This window comes from Engraulis encrasicolus, chromosome 16 (assembly GCF_034702125.1).
Source record: "Engraulis encrasicolus isolate BLACKSEA-1 chromosome 16, IST_EnEncr_1.0, whole genome shotgun sequence".
NCBI lineage: Eukaryota > Metazoa > Chordata > Actinopteri > Clupeiformes > Engraulidae > Engraulis > Engraulis encrasicolus.
In genome coordinates, this window is record NC_085872.1 from 29,015,634 (window position 1) to 29,033,179 (window position 17,546).

The following is a 17,546-nucleotide window of genomic DNA, read 5'->3' on the forward strand; positions in this document are numbered from 1 at the left end:
TCGGCAGAATTTCAGCCGTGACCCTGCTTTCACAATGCTAACCAACACTAATAGCGATCAATGTTCCATCGAGCCTCTTGGAGTTAGTGCTGTACATGAATCTGCTGTTGAATATATCTCGCTCAAACAGGCAAAGATCACAGTTGTGGGAAACACATGACTGAGAGGTGGAAGCACAAGTTACTGTCTGCAACTGATATCTGGTTGATTAAAAAAGGGGGCAGAGATTAGAGTTGAGCAATAGAGCGAGAGGACCATGGGTCTTATCTGTGACAAATAACATCTTGGGGATATCTGTGGTGGAGGATGCGGTAGCAACAGTGCGAGAACTTCCAGCGAGTTTTTCCCTGTTCTTGCCATCCATGTAGCACTGAAAGATTGAATCTGAGCTGTGACCCAACCGCCAATCATAAACAAACTTGATGACTTTATTCCGTTGCCAGAGGCTGGATGCTTTGACCAAATGGAAGCCTGCCAACCTGCTTGTCACTTATGTGGGTGGGTTTTGAAGTAGTCCGGGCTCCACAGAAACACAAAAACGTTCTTTCAGAAACGGAGAGGAGAAAGACGAAATAGGAAAGAAGAAAATAAGAACAGATTTTCTCACTGCACAGACCCATAGACATATTTTTCTTTCATAGAAAACAGCATCGGGGCATGGAGGATTTACAGAACTCGTGTTAAATTTCAACTAAAAAAAATACCAGTTGAATGTGAACCACCAAACTCTGTGCTGTCAATAGTCTTTCATCAGTGGGTGGTGAAATACTGAGTTCAAAGTGTCTGAAAGAGATAACCAACTGGTGTGGACTGTAGTTGTGCTTCTGATCCATGTCTCTAGCAGTACAGATTAAGCCATTTATGATTGGTACCAGCTCAGTAGGAGAGAGAGAGAGAGAGAGAGAGAGAGAGAGAGAGAGAGAGAGAGAGAGAGAGAGAGAGAGAGAGAGAGAGAGAGAGAGAGAGAGAGCAGAACTTGAACCCCCAAAGAGCAGAAGCTGAGTAACAATTAAAGAGCCTAGGATGACTGGCTCTGTGACTAATGATGTGGTCAATTACAGTGTTTTAAAATGGAGCTAGAAGTCCATTGTCTCATCGTTGCACGCTTCTTTTCTAAAATGAGCACACACACACACACACACACACACACACACACACACACACACACACACACACACACACACACACACACACACACACACACACACACACACACATACGTATAGTCTATGAATTCCTCATAAAGGGTTGCATGTAAAAAATTGACAAATGTCGCTTAAAATGGTCAAGCACATTTCCCAAACTGGATTATATTGGCCATCATATTATGTCCGTAAATCAACCACTATTCGGCCCTACAATTAAAGTAAGACCAACACATGTTTTCTTCAAATGAAAACATCATGTGTATTTCTTAATACCCACTGCTAAACATTTGGGAAGCCAGTTTTTTTTTTTACAAAGTTTAGTATGACACACTGGCCATATGCGTAGCATAAAATTCAAAATGCGTAAAATTGTGGAGCAGACAAGGAACCAATATCATCATTCTCATAAAAAACTCAATATATGTCAGACCATATGTTCATACGAATGGTCAATCGAAACATCCTAGCTGTATGGATATTTTATCTAGATAGTAACATTTTGTAGACTTATCCTACTCATATTGAACATGCGCTCCATCAAGTTTAATTTTCGTTTGGGCTATAAATAATAGTGTAGTCCATAATGAAATTCATACAGTTCATCTTCCGAAAGCAAGAAAACATGCTTGAGAAACGAAATGAGTCCGTTTCCATTCAAGAAAGGACATTACATGCTGGGTAAAGCGTTCTGCAGGTTTAGCACCTGTTGCCGTGTGCAAACAAAATATTGAACATGAACGTTGGTTGTATTAGGCGCTCTATCTCAGGTAAAAATCTTTACAACGTTTACATGTGGAACGGTTGTGAATCATATCTACATAGGGCATTACCGAAATCCTACTGTACTTGGATAACAATCCAGTGTCAGACAAGATACCCTACATCTGGACAACAAACCATTTGATTCAATGAGCACTGTGAAAAGGCAGATTATTGTATTAATGGGCATTTATGTTTTTTTATGGTATTCACGTTGCGAACCGTTCACGTATCCGCACTTGTGCCGTCAAACTTTGCCTAACGAAGTCAGTAGCCTATGTGTCAAACGAAATGTATGGCAATGTAAGTGTCATGACAAGAAAATGCAGATTCGAAATCGAGTTAATCTGGTGAAACTTTGCGAAGACATGTAAGAAAAAAAGAGTTAGAAACTTACCACCAGATAGGATAACTTGCCATGACATGCGTAATCCAAAAGAGAAACAGGAAACATCCAAGGTATATCATCCTTAAAAAGTTTCGCTAAAGAGGCACACGCGCGCACACACGTTTTCAGTGAGAGGAAGAAAAAGAAAGCACCAACAGCGCTGAACAAAACTTTTCACCTATAATTCCTAAGGACGACTCAGACAAGTGCTCTTCTGCGACCAGTCATGGCAGAACAGGGCAAGCAAATATTAAAAGTTAAAAGCAGCTTGGTTTAGCGACCCAATCAGCACGTATTGCCAAAGGGGAAATTCTGATGATACTGTTCCTTTGCGCTGTCTTTCCCTGAGTCAGTCGGACTGAACATGGAGACAAGAATGAGCTAATTTTCAGAAGATAGTGTTTTAGTACTCATTGGGACGTGTGGGCATTGGCATGCTCTGTGTGATATATAATGTTGTTTAAAGGAAGGGGGGCGGGAGGGTGTGTGTGGGGGGGTCAGTTGGGTTTAAATAGACAGCAGAACCCCTGTGGATTGGGTAGCTATAACAACCTCTCCGGATTTCACTCCCTGGTTTGAAGCTGCTAAAATGCAAAAATAAAAATGTGTGAATTGCTCGAGGGTTTCTCGTTCTATCTGCTGTCTTCCACCGTCCCTTTTTGACATTATTTGGTGATTTGATGCATACAGTGACTGTTAGTCCTTACTCAGTTCTGTGCGCAAGATGCGTGTCACGTAAAAAACCCTTGCAAATCTCTTAACATATCATTGGAATATATCCTTATTGTAGTTTATCTAATCATATAGGCCTAAAGGCCGGTAGATAGGCTGTATAGTGACCTGCGCAATGAGCGCACGTGCGCACAGCCAAATACGCATAGATTTTATATGGTTATCGAGTCCTATAGGACATTTATCGATGCTTAGAAATATTCCCATGTACCAAAATATTATTCTCACTGTAACTTGTAAACGAACAGGCTAAGGACGTCGTGACATTTTGGCAATCGGAATTTATGGCAATATGCTGATCTATAATTCACCACAATTAGGCCTATTGCAGATATATAGGCTACTGTGAGATTTCATTCGTAGATTGACACTGATAAATAATCTCTGAAACACACTGCAGGCTCTGCTGTGTTTCTAGTTGAAGGAGAACGATACAGTCTTGTTTCAGGAAAAAAATGAATAAAATAAAATAATAAAAATAAAAAAGAGAAGAAGAGGAGAAAAGGAGGGCTATAGGCTATAGTTCAGTCTCACAATAAACATACTGACAGGTGAGAGTAGGAAGTGGAGGTGTTTTTGCTATTGGTAACACTGATGCATATCTATAGCCGTCCTTTGGGAAGTAGCAGAACAGGTGTATGCAGCCCTACAAACTCTCCTCAAAGGGCTGAGGGACTTTACACCACAATTGATCTTTTGTCATTGAAAAAATCAAGTTAAATACACAAATATATTGTAATCTAATATTATATCATGTTTTAGTTCGATTCTGTAGGCCTATTTCATTTTGCTCATAAAGGCTATCAAGTGGTGTCGTTTCTCAAACGTCATTTGAATTATGTAGGTCTACCTCATTTATTTTAGCCTAACGTAGCCTATAGGACTCGATACTGGCTACTGACGCATACCCACGTTTTTTGAAGTGAAGCCTGGTCAGAAGATTTGACAGGAACAATTCAGTGCATTCTGTTGGCTAATTTCACGGCAAGAAAAAAATGAATTATTTTCTTTTTTTCTTTTATTTGTTTTAAACAAATAAATGTCCGTTTTTTAAAGATCACATAATCACAACGGCAAAGTTATTCACGATTTCACAACTTCAGTGGAATGCATGCACTGCCCCCACTGACTGCCCTAGAATACCCTTCTAGGCGAATATCCTGGCTCTGAGATTTCATGCAAGGGCGGAGAGGCGATGAGTTTCTGCGCGCAGCGGCATCTGGTGGTACACGTGACAAACTGCCACAAAAGCAACCTGAAAATTGTCACATCATGCTGACAAACATAAGGGAATTTTTCTATGAACCATTACTTGTAAAACTAATTAGAATTGATCCAAATAAAATGAAATACTGTTAATAAACCCAAAAGAATACCCCCCCCTCTCTCTCTCACACACACACACACACACACACACACACACACACACACACACACACACACACACACACACACACACACACACACACACAGAGAGAGAGAGAGAGAGAGAGAGAGAGAGAGAGAGAGAGAGAGAGAGAGACAGCTCTGCACTCCGGTCTCATTGGTGGAGTAAGACATACCCATTCATATCTACCAACATCACTGTACACAATCCATCCTGAAAAGGCAGGCTGTTTTATGAAAAAGAGTGTCTCCCATGCAGTGGTTACTGTCCACAGCAATGCTTGGACGTGGGGCTTTGAGAAAAACAAAGTGCTCAGACACAGTGTTCTGTAGCGTGTTCTGTAGCGCAGGCAGGCAGGCAGGCAGGCAGGCAGGCAGGCAGGCAGGCAGGCAGGCAGGCAGGCAGGCAGGCAGGCAGGCAGGCAGGCAGGCAGGCAGGCAGGCAGGCAGGCAAGAGGGTAGGCAGCTAAGCAGGCAGGCAGGCAGGCAGGCAGCTAGGCAGGCAGGCAGGCAGGCAGAGTGGCCGGTGGAAGTGTGATCCATGGCTTTTCCCCACCTGCCGTCGTCACCGGTGCTGTGGCCAAAACTTGGCAGCGGATTTTATGCTGTGATGAAAACCATGTGTTCAACAGCTATACGGCTACACAACGCACCACCCAAGAATGCCTGCTGCTCTCCTCACTCCTCTTAAAATGAACACTTGTACTGTGAGTGGCTCAGGGTGTTTTTGGATAGCTCTCTCTCTCTCTGTGTGTGTGTGTGTGTGTGTGTGTGTGTGTGTGTGTGTGTGTGTGTGTGTGTGTGTGTGTGTGTGTGTGTGTGTGTGTGTGTGTGTGTGTGTGAGAGAGAGACAGAGTGTGTGTATGAGTACATATGTACATTTGTGTGCATGTCCATGTGTGCATACGTGTGTGTGTGTGTGTGTGTGTGTGTGTGTGTGTGTGTGTGTGTGTGTATGTGTGTGTGTGTGTGTGTGTGTGTGTGTGTGTGTGTGTGTGTGTGTGAGAGAGAGAGAGAGAGAGACAGAGTGTGTGTATGAGTACATATGTACATTTGTGTGCATGTCCATGTGTGCATACGTGTGTGTGTGTGTGTGTGTGTGTGTGTGTGTGTGTGTGTGTGTGTGTGTGTGTGTGTGTGTGTGTGTGTGTGTGTGTGTGTGTGTGTATGTGTGTCTGTTTGTGTTTTTGTGTATGAGTGTGTACGCATGTCCGTGAATGCGTGTGTGTGTGTGTGTGTGTGTGTGTGTGTGTGTGTGTGTGTGTGTGTGTGTGTGTGTGTGTGTGTGTGTGTGTGTGTGTGTGTGTGTGTGTGTGTGTGTGTATGTACCATGTGCATGTGTTGGCTGCCCTCTCTGGCTCACTTGTTTGCAGCAGCAGCAGCAGCAGATCCAACAGCAGCAGCAGCAGCAGCAGCAGCAGCAGCAGCAGGTGTCCTGTCCTGTCCTGTCCTGTCGGCATGGCCTGCCTGTTGAGCCGAGCTACAAACTGTTCCTGGATCAGCGGGTAGTTATGTTGATGTTACTTACGGAGGTGTTTCTGGTACAGTCCGTCCCCCTTGAGGACGCGAACCTGTTACCTCGTCAACTACAACGGCTCGGAAATGGGAGGCACAGTAAGATACAGCTGGACTAAATAAATGGACCAGTCCCCCCCAGCCCAGCGGCATTGACACTGTATGAGGTTTTCGGGAGGGAGGTTTACTAACATTTTACGCTAACTCTGCTATAGTTATCCTCTGCCACAGCATACTGGCAGCTCATTTTGATGAAACACTAGGGTTGTGTGTGTCGATATGAGCTACCTAGACGATTTGAAAAGACTCTCGCACACTGACCATTTCGCTGTCTTCTTTAATACACAACGTTTTGGTCCTAGACCATCATCAGACCTAAAGCTTTATCAGAATGGCAATTATCAAGTTGTAGTGCATTACTAAAGACCCTGTGTTATGTCATAGTATTGCAGTACTGTAGTACGGTAGGTAACTTTGCAATGACTATTACAGCATGCCACTTAAGGTACGGCGTGCATCCAGGAGCTACAGAAAACAGCGAAATGCTCAGTGTGCAGGAGTTTTTTCATATTGTCTGCTGAGTGACCCGAGGGCCACTTCCGATACACCTGCCAGCTGAGATGTGCGACGAAAAAATACAAGTTTAATGGGGCACTGTGCAGGAAATGGTCAAAAAAGGTACTGCAACTATGCTGGTCATTGAAACTAGGCTGCCTATTGCCAAATTTGATCTTTACATGAAAGTTTACTAAGTAATAAACAAATATGTTCTAGTATGGTCCAAGTACAGTCATTTTTGCAGCTAAAAATGGCTATTTTTGGAAATTCAAAATAACGGACCATGGAGAAGATCCCCCTTTTCATGTATGAAAAGTGCAATTTTTCAGTCATAATGAATACTTACAATTTGATGCTGGTGGTAAGTATTCATGAAAAAGGTAACATTAGTAAATGGGCAGCATGAATGGAAATAAACAACTAAAAATCTCACACAGTGTCCCTTTAACGATACGAGCGACCTGTTATGCTGATCTTCCAAGTCATTACAGCACACTAGAATAGCACTTCAAGAGCTTACAGTCGTTAACATTTGGGTTAGTGCTAGGGCTTTTTGTCAACAGGCTGATGGTAGGTAATCACGACAAAAAGCAACCAACTTTTAAAAAAAATATTTTTTGGGGTCTTTTTCGACTTTATTTTGATAGGACAGTGTGAGAGGTAGACAGGAAGTGAATTGGGAGAGAGACGGGGAGAGGTCGGCAAAGGACCCGGGCCGGGTTCGAACCCGAATCAGCTGCATGGCAGACGAGTGCCCTACCGGTTGCGCCAAAGCTGGGGAACATTTGTCCGTATAACAAGGGGAAGAAGGGGGAAAAAAGGGGGAGAAAGGGGGAGAAGAAGGGAAGAAGTTCACCAAGTCTCCGTATCGAATCCCGCTCGAAGCAACGGAAAATCAAATATATTGTGGTTCTTTTTCCTTGTTATGATAAAAAAAATGGATACATGGTATATTTTGACCAAAATGATACTCTAGCCACCACTGAGGTGCATTTGGAGGTTTTTTTTATTGTCAGAAAACCTGATGGTGGTGACATCTGATGGAGTTCACCAAAAAACACATGTTTTACATGTTTTTGACATGTTTTAGGAATATGCATACAATAAGTATCTACAGTTATGTTGAATTGTTAAAGTAATTCACTTTAATACAGTAAACATATGTTTTTACTTCTAATTCTGTCTGTCGCTGTTGACAAAACAAGAAAGAGCCCATTTTATGAAAAATGTTAAACATGGGGAGCTTGGGTAATACATTCACTGCACAGCCAAGACCTACATATATGATAATACACCTCTATATTTTGGATTTGAACAACTTAAAAGCCGTTTTTGGCACATTTTCAAGAATCAGTGGCCTACTTCCGAGAGAATCTAACTAATGAAGAAAAAACACATGTACAAACATACTGTGCACACACAAACATAAAGTGTTTATGCAAGATGCCATTGACTTGAGAGGGCTATTTATTTTGGTAAATGCAGGTACAAATTAGGCCACTTTCACCACTCTCAGATTACTGTCACCACCGTCAGTTCTTAAGTCACCACCGTAAGAAGGAGTTTTGTACATTTTAAATGAATGTGCTTACAACATTTTCCTTAGGAGTTGTTGAATTATCAAAGTAATAGCCAATTTAAGCCTACAGGAATATTTGTGAAATTACAAAAAATTGTTTGTTCTATTTAGGCTTTAAGTAAGCATCGTATGACGGTACATATTTTAAAAATTAAACAAAAGTGAATTTTCAACATTTAAAGGCATATGTGTGAACCAAAAAATACACATAATCACTTAAAAACTCCAGATACATATGCAACCAAATCAATACAATTTTAATTACTTTTAATTGTGTCTGACGGTGTTGACAAAAAACAAGGTGTGATCAGAGAAAAGCCTGATTTCTGAAAAAAAAAATTCTGTCAACATAACAACCTGTTTTAGCCACTTTCTCAAGAATCAGTGAGCTACACAAACACACCCTACATGCGCCTCTTTTTCTGCAGCCACTCCTCCTTTGAGATTTTCTCAGTATTTGGGCAATAAATTTTGCCTTTGTACTGGCTGTGTCCAGTATCTCCTGTGCGGAACTGTCCACATTTTCGGCAAGCATTTGATGTTACTGTGCGGGTGTACTTCCGCTTTTCTGCCGGTGGAGAAGGTGCAGGAGACACAGGACATGACACAGGGCGAGGTGTGATAAATTGAGAGTCTGCAGATGGCTTGGGCAGAATGTGTCGAGGGGCTGAGTGACTGATGGAGGCTGGGGCTGGAGGCACGGCAGCAGATGAAGCTGAGGCAGATGGTAGAATTTTTCTCAACTTGGTCTTCACCTGACCAGCTGTGTTGGGTGGCATGTTGTATGTGTGTAATGGGTGGCTGTGCCGTGGTGGTGAAGCAGGCTGCAGTTGTGCTGGAGGCAATGGGTCTGAGGACACTGGCCGAGCCACAGGGAGGTCCAGTCCTTGAAGGAGCACACTAACCTCTTGCTTCTTCAAACGGTCATTGTGCCAGCTAATCAGTGTTGTCTGATTAACCACTACCAGCTGCAGGGTGGTTTGCCGCATTTTGCCGTGGTTTGCTGAATTCATCAGGATAAGCTGCCTGATCTTCCGGTAGTCCCTCAAAATGCAGTCCCATCTGGATAATGAGGCTGTGCCTTGCTTTTTTGGGGTACGGTAAATGTTGCAGAGCCTAATGAACATCAGCTCAATAAGACGGCAGCAGTCAGGCCACTGTGCTGGGGAGCCAGTGGAGCCCAGGACACACCTCTTTGTGCTGTCGACACCAGGGGTAAAGTCAGCCCTCTTTTTTGGGGACCTAAACTTCCCCGTGAGAAGCCTGTCCTGGTGCCGAGCAGCATATACCAACTTCTCTTTATCATATGGGTCCAGGTTCTGCCACAAGCCAACAATTGTGTCCTCCTGCTGTGGACTGAGTACCAGGCTGGTCTGGCTCCTCAACTCAACCAGGTACTCTGCCAACTCATCAGCTCTAGCCAGTCCAGGAATGCCATGTCCACTTGCTCGCACCGGAGGAGCAGGAGGAGTCGGGGCAGCGGGCAGCAGAAATGGACCCTGAGTGGTGGTGGGCAGCAGAGATGGACCCTGAGTGGTGGAGGGCAGCAGAGATGGACCCTGAGTGGTGGTGGGCAGCAGAGATGGACCCTGAGTGGTGGTGGGCAGCAGTGATGGACCCTGAGTGGTGGTGGGCAGCAGAGATGGACCCTGAGTGGTGGTGGGCAGCAGTGATGGACCCTGAGTGGTGGTGGGCAGCAGTGATGGACCCTGAGTGGTGGTGGGCAGCAGTGATGGACCCTGAGTGGTGGTGGGCAGCAGTGATGGACCCTGAGTGGTGGTGGGCAGCAGAGATGGACCCTGAGTGGTGGTGGGCAGCAGAGATGGACCCTGAGTGGTGGAGGGCAGCAGTGATGGACCCTGAGTGGTGGAGGGCAGCAGCAGAGAGGGTGGACCCTTGACAGCAGGCAGAGAGAGCAGCTGAGGAGGCAGCTGGACGGTAGGCAGCTGAGGAGGCACCTGGACAGCAGGCAGCTGAGGAGGCACCTGGACGGTAGGCAGCTGAGGAGGGGTTGGCAGCTGAGGAGGGGTTGGCAGCTGAGGAGGGGTTGGCAGCTGAGGAGGCACCTGGACGGTAGGCAGCTGAGGAGGGGTTGGCAGCTGAGGAGGCACCTGGACGGTAGACAGCTGAGGAGGCAGCTGGACGGTAGGCAGCTGAGGAGGCACCTGGACAGCAGGCAGCTGAGGAGGCACCTGGACGGCAGGCAGCTGAGGAGGGGTTGGCAGCTGAGGAGGGGTTGGCAGCTGGACGGCAGGCAGCTGAGGAGGGGTTGGCAGCTGGACGGTAGGCAGCTGAGGAGGGGTTGGCAGCTGGACGGTAGACAGCTGAGGAGGGGTTGGCACCTGGACGGTAGGCAGCTGGGCACGTGGATCCTGGGGAGTGGGTCGATGGATGACAGGAAGCTCAGCATCTGGTGCCACTAGAACATCCACAATGGCCTCCTCTCCTAAAGTATCAATGAAGCCTTCGTCTTCTTCCACTTCTTGTTCTACAGAGATGTCCTCCAGCAATTCTGAGGTCCTTGGTGACCCAGGTGTCATGTCCTCCAGGGGCTGTCGACTCTGCCTCAACAAGTACTGGACTCCAATCAGCTCACCTGGGCAAACATATCAAGAGAAAAATTAAGGGAAATCAATGTGTTCTCTGGGAGGTACAGTAGAGACAGTAGAGTGTTATGTGTTAATCCTGAGGGGAAATTAAGATGTCCAGTACCATACATACTTAAATACAGAATACACGAGACATTACACACATCATTACACACACACACACACACACACACACACACACACACACACACACACACACACACACACACACACACACACACACACACACAAACACAAACACACACACACACAAGGTGATTGTCCTGTGTGGCTATATCGGAGAACAACTCTTCAATTTCTCTTTTTGTGAACTTAAATAAAGTGTTTTTGGTAACACTTTACTTTACGGATCACTAATAAGGTGGTAATTTCATGTTAATTTCATGTTAATTTCAGGGTAATAACTGTTTGTTTTTAGTAACAACAGCAAAATAACCATACAGTTTCCAGTGCATTGTGGTGACACCCTGATGACTCGCAGCACGGTGACACTTTGTTGACACACACACACACACACACACACACACACACACACACACACACACACACACACACACACACACACACACACACACACACACACACACAGACACACACACACACAATGCACTGGAAACTGTATGGTCATTTTGATGTTGTTACTAAAAACAAACAGTTATTACCCTGAAAAAACAATGAAATAACTATGAAATTAACACGAAATTACCACCTTATTAGCGATCCGTAAAGTAAAGTGTTACCGTGTTTTTTCCATGATATGTATTTATTTCTCAATTTTTTCACGTCAGATCAGTTCAGGTCATGTGCATACTAGTACAAGTGCCACAACAATGAAAATACAATTCACCTTAGCACTCTGTCTGCACTGTGCAATAAATAATTAACAAAACAATATCTTATTATATGATTTACCTGTGTATGCTGCAGGTGGAGAGAAGCCAGGGATCAATGGTACGCCAAATAATGCTGTGTAGTTGGTGTTGACAGCATACACCAGCTCCCCAGAGTAGGTCCGCAAGCGTGAGTCGTCCCCAACAGCAAGTGCAGCTGCAGCGCGGTCTTTATTCCAACGGAACAGGCCTTCCAGAAGATAAATCTGGAAATTGAGGCTGTTGGCGCTGTTCCCTGTGAAAACAGAAAGAAGCCAGCACATTAATTTATGACACCGACAAACATAACAGTGCTGTACAATAACATAAGCATTAGTGACAGGGTGTCATATTATGTAATGGCGAACCTGGAATAAACCTGGCAAGGTGGCAGTGGAAGGACTCCAAGGATGTCGAACCTCTGGCACATCTGTACGTTTTCAAGGCCACTCCACCCTTGTTGAGAGTTCCCGTTTGAGTGTAGAGTGGCACATCTGGAAGGTCCTGGATGCATCCCACGTGGCGCTTCTGGATATTCCACAAGTGCTGTATTCGTACCGGCTCAAACAAACCTACTCCCATTGCATCTCTCCCTTTCGGCCCGCTGAGCTCCTCTATCAGCTTCCCCAGGAGGCGGATGGTGTTGTCCGTCCCGCGCGTCCGTCTCCTACAGTGAAGTGCCAGCTCTGCCTTGGTGATGCAGTTGTCCACTATCACATCTGTCAGAGAAGCCGTGGGCAGGCCTTCTTTGGTCAGCTGCTCCCTCTTGGCCCTTCGCAGGAGAGCAAGGTCCTCAGCGTCCCATTCAAAAATGCATGCTGACAGCCTTGCCATAAAGATGGGGTAAAGCTGATGGGCATCTGTTGTGACCCCTCCAGCCAGGCGTCGCATGAAATGCCAGATGTCAAGGCGGATGATGATACCTGGCCAGCCACCAAACCGCTGCTTCAGCTTAGTGTCTCCCGCCTCCTTGCAGCAGTGGCAGTCCACATAGAGCACAGTTGGTGGAGAAACGCCTGCCCTTCTGTATCGCTCAACCAACCCCGCTGTCATCGCGTCAAGCCCATTACCCTCATCTGTAGTCAGGACGCTGATGAGTACCTGGCCGAATTCGTTGCCCACAGACGTCATCCACTGTGCCGTCCCCTTCGCAGGCCCACTCAATTTTTTCGTGATCTGAAGGAAACAAATCAAACGGAAACACAAAATAAAACACATGCAGTCATCATTAAAGGACCAGTTCAGTCAATTTCAATAGGCTGTAGTATTGCTCACCCTACCCTTGACTTGTCAGTACCCGGTGATGCCACATTTTTCGGCTAAGCCCTTTCCGAGATATGAGCTATTCTAAAGGGGGCAGCGTTTGTTTACATTTTTAAAAAATTAACATAGGCCTACTCCAAATATTTTCCCATAAGGTACCGCTGTTTGCTAGTTGTTAGCTGATGTTGTATAACCTTTCAGATGTTTTTGGGAATAAATAAACATGTTTTTACGAAATGTAAACAAAGAGCTGCCTCCATTACAATGACCAAGATCTCGGAAAAGGCTGAAGTAGGGAAAAAAAACCTGATACTGACAAGTCCAGGGTAGTGTGAGCATTACAACTGCATGTTGAAATTGACCAAACTGGTCCTTTAAGGTTATACAAAATGATGATGGGGTAGTGAAAAAAAAGATACATTCTAAATTAGAGTGCTATTATTGAAACAGCTCTTACTTTTTTAGTCGAGTCCATTTTTAAGATAGACCCATAAGTTGAAGTGATGGCTGCCTTGATGTCATCCAGCCTGTGTAGAATGTCCTTGCTGTAAACAGTGAGGAGCCACTTGTAGCTTGGCAGTTCCACAGGGTCTGGAGGTCTCTGAAAGGACATCTGTTGGAGGCCGAGGTTGTTGTTGCGAAACCCCATACACTCTGCGGTGTAGCGATTGACCCGCTGCAACCACTGCTCGCTGTGGTTCTCCTTCAACTGCCCGACCAGGCGTACCGGTCCATTGCCCATTGTTCTCTCACGCAAAAAACGGATGGCACGTATATCAATGGCATGTCTGATGAGAAAAAAAGATAAATAAAAGCATCATAATCAAGTTGCCATTTTGTATGAATAATATTATCAAAGTTCACATAAAAGTAAAAAGTAATAATTACTTTTGTGTCAGGATGACCCTAAACTCAGAGCGATGGGCCAGGTCTAGCTGCTGCAGCACGGCGTCTCCCCAGGACAGGTGGCTGGACCTGCACTTGGTGCAAATGAGGGTCTCTGTGACTAGGTTGTAGTAGCTGTCAATGTCCAGCACCTGCCGGACCCTCCTATGCAATCCACCACTTGTCAGTTGATGCCCGACGCATTCCGAATTGGTGCACTTAAGACTCACACGCCACAGCCTATAGGGCATCCAGACCAGCAGACGGTGGGAAAAAAACTTGTCTGGAGTGGGAGCCTGATGGTACAGGAGATTTGGAGGTGGGGGGTTGTACCACAGCTGAAGGTTGTCCTTTAACTCCATCTTCCCCTTCGCATTTACTCGAAACAGGACTTCAGCCACCCACTTATGGTCCTCCTTCGGCATCGACTGCGGCCAGAGCAAGGGCAGATCAGGGCCTGCAGACTAGGTTAAAACACAACATGTTTACACAACACTGACATAGGAAAACACAACAGTGCACAGACAAACTCAGCTTTGCAAGTGTTGATTGTATCTTACTGAGGTTTCTGTTGCTGGTGGAAGTAAGAAGGAAGAGGAGGGTTGGATGATGGGCCGGAGAGCTGGAGAGGGTTGAGGGTTGACGGCTGCCGATGTGGATTTAGATGGAGATGGACTAGGAGGAGCCTGTGAAATATATTCAGGGGTATTTAACATTTCATTGCTATGAAGTAGTGAGTTTTCAACTTACAAGTCAAGAAAGGTAGCCAATTAATGCACGCCGTACCTCCAGTGGCCTGCTGTAATAGTGTCTGAAAAGTTAAGTACCATGGTACTACAATGCTATGACATAACACAGAGCCTTCAGTAATGCACGCCGTACCTCCAGTGGCATGCTGTAATAGTCTTCGAAAAGTTAAGTACCGTAGCTAGTACCACAATTCTAGGGCATAACACAGGGCCTGTAGAAATGCACTAAGATTTGGGCATTGCCATTCTGGTAACACCAAATACATAACGGCATGTCTTAACAGGTTAATTGAAATTGAGTAATATCATTTCACCTGAGTGGGTTTGCGTTGCACGTTTACATTAGGTTTGGCTGACGCAACGTGAGAGCCTCCAAACCTCGACTTTTCAAACTGTTAACAAAAAGTAAAAGAAAATAGTTAGAAATGGATGGAAGTCAGTGATATTATAAATCATTTACTACCTAAAAGTGTGTCTGTATTTCTAAGTGAGATGTTGTAATGCATTAATATTGTATGCTGACCATCGACAGTGTCATCTTTGGCCGTACAACAGTGCCCACAGCGCTGGTGTCCACTGCACTTCCTTGGACTGTAACAGTGTCCTCTCTGGTGTATGACTGGCTGGTGGGTGGGTTGGCTGGTGGATGACCCTGTAAGATGTGTATAATAGGACAAATAATATACAACCTTCCAAGAGTAAATTTACACAAAGGCACTAATATAGCATCTATCACACCGCTTTTGGAATTAATCTATTTCAAGGCTTTCATAATAAATCTATACAATGTGACAATGCATGGCAATCGAAGGCACCTTGTGAAATCCACACGAGCAGGTGGGAGACTTCAGCCAGAGAGTGACCTGACCCCTGGACTGAAGAGGACACTTTTCTATCTGTAAATGTGAAGAGCAATAGATGGCAACAAGAAGTTTAATAACTATTAATCATCTAAGTGAACTTATATGTTTAAAAACTGCATTTAGCATTTACCTTAAGGTACAGTTCATGCCACCTCTTCTGTCTAGGGGCAGGTCTGTTGCCCTCACCAGACGGCCACACTCCTGAACTGGCAAACTTCTGCAGACGTGCCAGCCATTCCCCATCACTCATGGCTTTGTGAGATTTAGCCATCACGCCACGATACTTTCCAGCTGACATAAAGAATGAAAGAGAATAATAATTATCAAAAAAACAATAATATAATAATCAACATAACATAAACCATACATGTATAGCATAGATATTTAATGTCAAAAGCAAAGCTGAGCCATACACTTGAGTTTAAGAATATGAACAGCCTTAAAAGGACATGGACTCCCACATTAAACATGATATCCATGCATTGAATATAACCTCAGCATAATTTAGGCCTTAATGTCCAATGCCATACTACACTTTGCAAATAAGCAGGTAACTTCACCCTTATTGCTACTTACAGAAAACCATACTGCTTAGAAAAATAAAGCTGACCAAGCTACATCTTCGTAAAACCAACTACGAGATATGAAAGCAAGAACTAAGCTATTCTGGCAGTGCCTTGCTATAATAGCTACAAGGCATCAAAGTGGCATCAAAGCGTTTACAGAAATCATCACATGAAAGCGCCACATCCCTGAAAGCATTGGCCTAAACCCCAGGTGTAGTTATTACCGTGTTTATTTTACAGATGATACACGTTCATTTTACATTGAGACATTACGTGAAAAGCAATTATGACGGTCTCCGTGCTAAGTTATTACTTACAACTTGTAGTACAAGGCATCAAAGTGTTTACACATCCCTGAAAACATTGGGTTACATCCCAGTTGTCGCGTGTTTATTTGACAGATGTTCACGTTCACTTTACATTTAGAGAAAGTTACGTGATTCGAAACACTATCATATCAAGGGAACAACAACATTGGAATTACCGTAATGCTTATCACCACCTAGCATAGATGCTAACACTGACAGACAACGTATAAAACACGGCATCACCGGCATCACACAAAGCATGAAATATTAGATATTACCGCTTAAATCTTAAAAGAAATTAAGTTATGTTAGGTGTGGTGATAAAAAGTAGCTAAAAATTCGTTTGACCAAACTGCCGCCAACACTTCAACACTGACCCTCTGACGAAAAACATCGATAATAACACCGAATGGTTTTATTTATTAATACTCACAGAAACTCTCAAACTCAAACTTAGCCACCCATCTCAATGACAATAAACAGAACCCACCTTTTTCTCAGGTTCGCTGGTCTCGTTAGCAACTTCTGACAGCTCCGACATGGGATTGCCAGTGCGAGGCGACCAACGTGGACTTGTTTACATCACGTGACGTCACGTTCAGCGTGCTCGCTCAGCAGAAAGATAGAAAGCGCACAGCTATTCGTTTGCAAAACATGTATTTATTAATTTGATTGGACGGCTCCCATGGCCTGATTGGCCCGCTGTCGAAAGATAGAGCTGGCCCTGCAATTGGAAGTAGAAAGGTAGACCTTACATGCTAATTGGTGTTTGAAAGGTGGAGCAGGGATCGCCATTGGATGAAAAGTACAGACTATCGGCTTCCAGGTAGCGCCACAGCAGGGCCAAAGCAACCCAATTGGACAAAACACACCGGAATATAATACCTGCTGCTGCTCACAGGTGTGTGCACATCGCCGCCCTCCCCTCCAACCCCCCCTCGCGGGCCCACAACTTCCTGATTAGTCTGGATGACCTCAGCTACTGAGCTCTCTATGAGCTGCAACAGACACTCACTCCAGCACCAGGAGCGGCAGCAGAAAACAGGAGCTGAGCTGAATGCAGGTCTATGGGTAAACAGTACTGTGTGTCTGTGTGTGTGTGTGTGTGTGTGTGTGTGTGTGCGTGTGCGTGTGTGCATATAGCTGTGTGTGTGCGTGTGTGTGTGCGTGTGCATGTGCATGTGTATGCAATGCATGTGTGCGTACATGTGTGTGTGTGCTTGCGAGTGTGTGTGTGTGTTGTGTGTGTTTGTCAATGTACATGCACGTGTGCGTATATGGATCTATTAGTGTGTGTGTAGATGTGTGCATTATGCATGTGTTCTTACATAGGGTAGGGAAGGGAGGGGTACCTTTGGCAATCGTGAAT

General features: G+C 44.8%; 2 protein-coding genes across 2 annotated transcripts in view; both read right to left on the reverse strand.

Annotated features, from left to right (window-relative positions):
* The window catches only part of wnt3a (wingless-type MMTV integration site family, member 3A), an 18,601-nt gene extending 16,163 nt beyond the window's left edge, over positions 1–2,438 (reverse strand). Inside the window, exon 1 of the mRNA XM_063220376.1 lies at positions 2,305–2,438. Within this exon, the coding sequence (XP_063076446.1) occupies positions 2,305–2,375 (71 nt within the window). The 5' untranslated portion in view covers positions 2,376–2,438. The remainder of the gene's footprint in view (positions 1–2,304) is intronic.
* A 6,031-nt stretch (positions 2,439–8,469) lies between these two features.
* Positions 8,470–16,755, reverse strand: LOC134466059 (uncharacterized). Its single transcript, XM_063219957.1, has 12 exons — positions 16,668–16,755; positions 15,434–15,594; positions 15,256–15,336; positions 14,964–15,092; positions 14,755–14,832; positions 14,252–14,377; positions 13,695–14,155; positions 13,264–13,594; positions 11,912–12,719; positions 11,587–11,799; positions 10,024–10,661; positions 8,470–9,564 (listed from the first exon to the last, which is right to left on the reverse strand). The coding sequence occupies exons 2-12, from the start codon at positions 15,572–15,574 to the stop codon at positions 8,470–8,472; spliced, it is 4,101 nt and encodes a 1,366-aa protein (XP_063076027.1). The 5' UTR covers positions 15,575–15,594; positions 16,668–16,755.
* Positions 16,756–17,546: the final 791 nt, after the last annotated feature.

Coding starts and splice junctions, on each gene's coding strand:
- LOC134466059 (XM_063219957.1), bottom strand. CDS start 15,574: ATGGCTAAATCTCACAAAGCCATGAGTGATGGGGAATGGCTGGCACGT. Junction 15,337..15,433: donor GGCATGAACTGTACCTTAAG/GTAAATGCTAAA, acceptor TCACATTTACAG/ATAGAAAAGTGTCCTCTTCA. Junction 13,595..13,694: donor AGGGTCATCCTGACACAAAA/GTAATTATTACT, acceptor TTTTCTCATCAG/ACATGCCATTGATATACGTG.